General features: G+C 38.8%; 1 protein-coding gene across 1 annotated transcript; it reads left to right on the top strand.

Moving 5' to 3' along the window:
- Nucleotides 1–1,828: 1,828 nt before the first annotated feature.
- Nucleotides 1,829–6,481, top strand: LOC110984213 (heme transporter hrg1-B-like). Its single transcript, XM_022244156.2, has 3 exons — nt 1,829–2,235; nt 2,933–3,100; nt 4,210–6,481. The coding sequence occupies exons 1-3, from the start codon at nt 1,965–1,967 to the stop codon at nt 4,353–4,355; spliced, it is 585 nt and encodes a 194-aa protein (XP_022099848.2). The 5' UTR covers nt 1,829–1,964; the 3' UTR covers nt 4,356–6,481.
- Nucleotides 6,482–7,843: the final 1,362 nt, after the last annotated feature.

Raw genomic sequence — 7,843 nt, 5'->3', positions numbered from 1 at the left:
TCTGATACGTTACGCGTTGTTACGCGTAACTTCCTTTTGCGATGGCAAATGGGAAGAGACAACAAGGTCCCCCCCCCAAGAAAAGTGGTCTTTCTTTCAACAATTAGAGAATTCATTTCCCTTTCTTCCCGAAGCGTGCAAAAGCCCTAGATGTAGCCTGACCCATCTGAAAGGCTATAAAAGGTTACAAGGAAAAAAATTCCAATATTTTGGGCCCATCAAAACAAGTTTGCCCCCTCCGAAAATTTGGTTCCGGATTCGGCCTTGTCTTTGTGTAACAGAAAACAGAACACAAAATATTTGAAAGATCCTTAAAATGCAAGTTTTTGGGTTAAATCAAAATAATTAAAAGAGAGCAACAAAATAAAGTTGAAAATGTATTAGGGGGCTTTTGAAAATTAACTTTGATGAGCCTTCCTTTTCTCCTTTACAACTTAAGAATTCGGGGGTTCAGTGGACCCTTTTCTTACCCTATTCCTCCGTAGTTCCATAATAAAAAGCACAAAATATGAATCTTTGATTTGTCTTTTGGGGTATGTAAAATGCACCAGACTGCAGTATTTGATTTTGTTTTTAGATTTCCCTCGGGAGTCGTCCCCTGCATCCTCTTTATTGATCCAAAACCATCCTATTTCGAACCCTCCCCCTTCTGGTAATCGAGGGTAAGTAACAGGGGTACGCCCTGTTTTGAGTTTAGCACGTTTCAAGCTTAATCCGATGAAACAAGACATTACGTATTTTCAAGATGAAAAAAAAAAGAGATACAGTATAAGTTATCACCCCCTGTGACCTTTATGCCTTTTTAGTAGATGTCTAAATTATCAAATTCGCACAAACAATCTTAACAAATGTCATTACGGTAGAACAAAAACGAATGCTCCCAGTCAAAAATGTTTGCTTTTTTTCAGTTTGATTAAACAAAAGCTAAAAATGGCAAATGATGAAATTAAAAAGCGCAAGTGCACAATATTGATTCAGTTGAACGAGCTAGAAGAATCACATACATTTGACCTTCCGTCCCTCGTGTCGGAACATGGGCGGCCCAGTCAAGAGGAAGGAAATCCGGGAATATAGCTGGTTACTTCTGTCTTTGATACAAAACCAACCTTTGATGTGCAGAGCTTTCAAAAGTGTCGCTCCTTTCGAGAACCGATCTATTGCGTCCATTTCAGATAGAAGAGCGTAGTTTAATTTATGATCACTATGTCTTTTACTCTCATATTTTTTAGTAAAAATTTCCCTGTTTTGTTTCTTTTTTGAGCCAGAGTCATTGTACGGCGACAAGGGTTGTCAACCTTTGTCCAAATACAGTCGACTTTTGTGTGAATGTAATGTTTGTACCCCTAACTTGCATACGGTAAAAAGAAAAACCTGCACTCAGTCATGCTTACTTTTGGGTTTTATGTATATAATCATTATTATTTTTGGGATATTAATCGTTCCTATATTTTCAGTAATGAACCCCCCCCCCCAAAAGAAAAGATCAGAGTCAGAGTTTAGATAATGTGATCCTTTTATTATGTTAGTTTGTTTTCATACCTTGAGTTTTTTGGTTTGTGTTGTGTTTTGTATTTTGGTTTTTGTTTCGTTTATGTTTGCATTTCAAATCATTTTAATTGTCTTATTTTTCGTGACATTTTGTTGCGTTTGTAGTAATTGTCATTTGTTTCTTGATTTTGGTCTACTCGTGGAGGAATATTCCTCCATGGTCTACTTCAGTTCAGCAGAATTTACTTTGCTTTGTTGTGTACTTGTTTTATTTTCCGTTTGATGGAAATATTATTGATCTTGGTAATTTACTTGACGAAAGAGGGCGCCAGTTAGGTTGCATAATAGCACTCTCGTCGAATTGTTACTGCGTAAGCTGTGTGTCCACTGAGCATGCTAAGTGCTGTTTTCTCAAGTAAATTATTATAATTTGCGCATCTAGACCTTTAGCCACCGCTCTACCATTCATAAATACGATGAGTCACCTTTCTTCAGCTCCCGATGTTGCAGACACAGCATCATCACAAGAGATCAAGGACGACGCTGGCCTTCCGACCCCTGCGTTTTCGAGTACTAGTACGTCAACGCAGAAACAGCCTACCGCGATGGAGCCCACACCGACGGCGATGCGGTGCAGGATCGGCTTGGCCGTGACCGGCATCTCGGTCGGCGTGCTGGTCTTCATCGTGTTTTTGGCCATGGCGGATTTCAGGAATTATCACATTGCATGTTGGGGATTGGCAAGTGGTGAGTTAAGCATGACCCCTAAATGACCCTCAATATTCATGCACCTTACCCCGGTCATGCATCACAGAGGAACAATCCTCCATGATATGATTTGAGTGACATTACTGACCCCAGGCCACAATCATGACAATTATGTCCAGCATGACTAGAGGCACGGCTGAATCAGATGAGGCCTGAGGCTGGAGGCAACATGCCAAGTGCACATCCTCTCGTGCGTCTAGTGCAGAGTACATCCCACCGACCACCCCAGCTTAGTTTGGTCATAGAGCAATAAAATCAATTGGCAAATCTGTGTTATGTCTGCATGAGAACCAGGCAGGCATTAAAGGCCCACGGTGCCCCTGGCATTTGATTCTTCTTCTCCCATCTACATTATAGAACTAGTGAGAAAAGCCTTCATAATACACACATACAATTTACAACCAGCAAAATGAACAAGCACAAGGGAGATGTTGAATCCACCCATACATGTAAATTGACGGGCTCATATAGGCAAATCTAGGTGTACCACCATCACCAGAGCATGCATTAGAAGGCTGCATTTTGTATAACCGACATAAACACGGTACAGCATACAGCACTGGGGCATTTATGGGATCTACTGTAGGTAGCATATGAAAGTACGTGTATTTGTTTCTGAGACATGCACAATATCCATAGTGTTGAATTTTGATATTAACATCTGGTCTGGTTGCAGGAATCTTTGCCGTCTTTACACTTATTGTCCACGTACAACACCTGAAGGGTAATCATGATGTTTGGCTGAATCGTCTCAAACTGCCCATCATTCTTGGATTCTTTGTACAGCTTGGAGCAGTAGCGGCTTTCATCACCTACATTGCCTTAGCTGCTGTGCAAAAGCAACGTAAGCAGATAATTTTTTGGTGGAATTTATTGGAGTTTTGGAAATGTGCCATTTCACTACAGAGACCGCAGTATCATTGGCACTGCATGCAAGAAAAATCTCGGCTAATTTCTGAATAAAACTGCAGCATTCTCCAACCTTCAAAAGAAACCCACAAAAGCTTTTCTTGTCTCCAGTCATGTTTAAAAAGTAGCCACCAGTCTTTAAAGTCTTGCCGTGAAGTTTAACAATTTGGGTGCTATATTCCGGAATATTTCAACTTATTCAACTTGTATACATGTACATACCTATTGTAGCCAAATTTTGATGAAAAGAAGCTGTCTATAACTCTGTGATTGCTTCCTATTTCAAAAATGGCAAGGATGTCAAGAAATGTGCAAGATTTTTGACAAGGTTTATAGTGAGCTACAAATCCACATCTCCCGTTAAAATATTTGTGTAAGTCTCCATCAAGTTGAAATTAACTTAGAGAATACTGCAATTGGGTATGCATCCTACAGATTAGCTAAGAATTTAAGGTCATTATTATGCACATCCTGAAACTAGGGAGTTTGTGCTTACAGGGTCAATTGGAATTTTGGTGCTTCAGTGCATCTTGTGAGAATACATGTTGAATGATGATCACAAGTGACAGAATTTGTGGCTAGCAGAACCATGGAATTGGGTCTAGAATGTCTCACTGAACAAAGAATGTCCTTTTCATTTTTCTGTACAGCTCACTTTACCTTCAGAACCAATACAGGACCATACAGAAAAGTTATTTTGCTCATGAAGTCAATACAGTTGTATTAAAATTTGTGGAGATTACAGGTCAATTTTTTTGGATTTTTGCCCTGCCCGACGTGTAGTTTAACACTGTATACTCAGTGTATGCCCCCCAGGGCTTGTGAAAAAAAACCACAAGTGTACCCAACAAAAAAAATCAAGAAAAAAATTTTTTTTTCAATTAATTTACATCTCCCCTGCGCAAATCCATCTTTGAAATAGATTACAGGTCATGAGTACAACAGATAGATCATGCATTTACCAGTAAATATTGATAAGAATCAATATGTGTAGCTGTGGGATTTTTTCCTCTGATTGTGTCCAACCTGAACTCCTCTCTGCAGCTGTCACACCACTGAATGGGCCCCACCGCGGTTACTACGTTGCAGCAGTCTGGGTCTTCATGACATGGAAATGGTCCTTTGCTCTCTTCTGGTATTCAAAAAGTTACCGACGATTTTACATCACCAAGTATGTCTCCATTCCCTGAAAATGCTGTTATATTTTGAGAAAAAAGAAAAAGCTCATGAGATATTGAATTCATTTCATTATAAGTTTTTCTGTGTGTCAAGTGTAATTCTTTTGAAACTGAGAATGTGTGTGCATGTGCGAGAACGAACTGCCCAAGAAGAAAATGTCTCCAAATTCTCCAGAACCATGAATGTCAAATGATGTTTATGATGTTTATTCATTTTGTCAACCATGAGCATGATTTGAATCAGGGGAAATTTGTAACTTGTAAAATGTTGAAAGTGTGGCTTTATCGTAAAGATTGAAAAGAGAGAAGTAATTCTGTATATTTCTTTTTGTAAACTATGTTTCTGCTGCCTTACTGGACAACAGGGCACCGATAAATTTCACTTCAAGACAATATATTCAAAGGAATGCTTTAAGTCATTGATTTCCCGAATGCTTGACAGACTTTGTTTCATTTTATTTTTAAAATTCTTCCAAAGATGCACAGAGTTACTTTGTAGAAAAATGCTACATGAGCCTAAATGCAACTTCAGTGTAAGAGTAGGGGATACTCCGTGTTAAAAGCAGAGAATTTATGCATACTTCCATTGGAGTGCATTTCTAAGACATACTCAATTGAAGTAACAACTCTAAATTTATACATGTTCACCTGTATGGGAATTGTTTGAGAACAGAAAAATTGTTCCTTGAGATTTTCCTTGACACTTTCTGACTTTGTGGCAAATTAGCTAATGGAAATATATCTTCTTTGTCATATTGTGTGCCGAAGCCTTGAGCCCAAAGTTATAATCAGAAGCAGAAAAACAGCTTTAAAAGTAATTTTCTAAAATGGTTTATCATTATCTGGTATGTGCAAATTTCTTGCTTCAACTGTTCAAATTTGTATTAGTAATTGTATACCATCTCATATGTACCGAGACAGCAAAAAGTATGTTTCTACAAGATATTGCATAGTGTGAATGTACATACATATATGTATGTGTATTTTTTGTTTTCCAAACAAATCACCACACAAAATTCTTTTTGCTGTAGAATATTTTGCTTTTGTAAAGTGCAAGCAAAGTTCACATAATTGGTGTGTGTTTGAATAATACAAAAGGTGTGTGTTTTATGAGCAATTCTACATCAAAGTCAGAGCTATTAGTGTAAGAGTGAGCTTTTGTTCTGTTAACGATTCATGATATAAACTTACGTGAGCAGTCTTGTGATGTAGATTTACAAAGTCCCAAATTCTTCTCGTTTTGGTTTTGTTGATTGCATGGGCTTACATGTAACAGACATAAAACATAACATCACTCACCTTTACAGGTGCACCTTTCCTATCTGGGCTCCATGGGTGTGTACCACCCCACTGCTACAGGATAGGGCATGTGTGAACAAAGCATAACGTCATGAATCACAGATAAGTCTATCAGCCCTTGCTTTCTACAGGACCATTGACTTTGTCAAAGTGTTATTGAGGACGTTCCTGTGAAAGAGAAGCTATTATTATAGGACCTGCCAGGGAGGGCATTCCCTGAATTGAAATAGTTGGGGGAGGACTTGTTCCCTGGCCACCCCCCCCCCCCGCCAGTGTGCAGTAGTGATGATGCACATGACAAGTTGTGATTCATTGTTGGTTTTGGTTTTAATTCAGAAGCACTTGTTTTCACCAATTGTACAGGGTACGCATATTGTGCTAGTAAGTGTGTGTTTTTTTTTTTTGCAGTTTAACATTGTCCATATGAAATATACTTAAAAAAAAAAAGACCTGTGCCAGTGATACGGTTTCACAGATAAGCAACAGGGGTCCCGTACATGTAAATCATTTGACTGTACACCCCCTCCCCTGTCATTGTGGTGTGGCAATGAGTTAATTGATTTGGGGATGTTATGCAGAGTCACTTTCAGGACTTGACAGGGTCACAAGGGTCAAAACAAAATTAATGTGGATCACCAAATGCCCAGTGGTTGTTCAGAGTTATTGTTCTTTTGTGTTGTAATTTAAAGAAGTAAATATATGCTCCTTGAAGTTACATGTAGGTCAGAAATATGGTCTTCTTTGGTAGAAATTTTGACTGCATTTTCACGACGAATGGATCAGTATCAATAAAGTAAATCTGGGAACAACTGCTTCTTGGATTTTGTGCTTTAACGAGATTGCAGGATGTTGAGGGTGTTGCGATGGTTTTTTGATCCTCACTTTTGACCTCGGTTTCTGCATGGTTTTGACCTGAACTACAGCGGTGTCCAAATCAAGTGGTTCCAGTACAGTGTGAATGCTCTGTGGAATACGGCTGCAGCCAGTGGCTTCCATGGGTGCTAGTGTTGGTTTCTGCATTCAGATATAGCCAAATGGACCCTTTGCATTAAGCAGCCATCTTGGAAGCACACACATTTATGAACTCAGCAACAGTGAAGGCAGCAAGGGTGCTCATCCTAGTGGAACCAAAGCACAAATATGCATGCCATGTAAAGGATAGATCTACGTGAATGTGGTTTTCCCCTCAAAATTTTCAAACCATGAACAATTCCCTGCCTAGTTCCTGAAATATCTCCTATCCAAGCTGAGGGGAGAACACTGCTAAATAATATATTAAATAACCCGCAAGATAAATAAGAAATGTGTAATATGAATAATTTTACGGCGTTATCTGGAAATGTGAAGCTATTCTACAAATTCGACATTTTACAGAAGTGGATTATCATCAGTACACATTTTTGACACATTTAAAATTGCCACATTCTTAATTACCCTTCTCTGTATGTTTGACACCACAGAATGCATCAGCACCGCATATATGCATAATTCAACACGCAATGGTCCATATTATTAAAATCTTTCCATCTGCAACATGTACGGCTGCATGTGACGATGTACTAAATTATTACTCGGCTTCAAGATGATGAAAGACTTGTTCAAGAAAATCAATGCAAGAATCTTGCTCCACAGGTGATAAAAGTCAGTGTGTGCATTCACACGTCCAGGTCTGAGGAAGCTGAAGAGCATATACTCTCCAGAGTTCTTCAGTGTGTAATAAACCACCCTGCTCTGTAACACAACACATCCTCACCCATCATGTCTTATCTAAGCAGGCGATGTCGCCTCTGCCGACATGGAAAGTCCACCGCAAATCCAAAAATTTAGCTTTGGCATTACTACTGGCATACCACACAAAGTCTCACATACAAAAACAGGGGTTTGAAAACATAGAAAATTTATTTTAAAACTATTTGTTCAAGGCTCAGGTTACCATTGCTTGGTCGAAATAGTCAAACTTTACTCGCAAAGACCAAAAAAAAAAAAAATCATATCTCTGATTGAAATCTTGGGGTCGGCATAAAAAACGAAGATCGATGTAGTATAAACCACATGTGTATTTGAAGATGTAATTGACAGTTAATACTGCATGCTATTCATTAAAACATGTACTAACTCCTGCTAAATCCAGGGGCAAATTCAATAGTGCTATAGAGTACCAAAGTGAATATGTCACAGGCACAATTATGTGCGTAGAAGGC

Source organism: Acanthaster planci, linkage group LG08, assembly GCF_054643075.1.
Source record: "Acanthaster planci isolate LZ-2023a linkage group LG08, COTS_SCS, whole genome shotgun sequence".
Taxonomy (NCBI): domain Eukaryota; kingdom Metazoa; phylum Echinodermata; class Asteroidea; order Valvatida; family Acanthasteridae; genus Acanthaster; species Acanthaster planci.
This window is presented reverse-complemented; position numbering and strand designations above follow the sequence as displayed.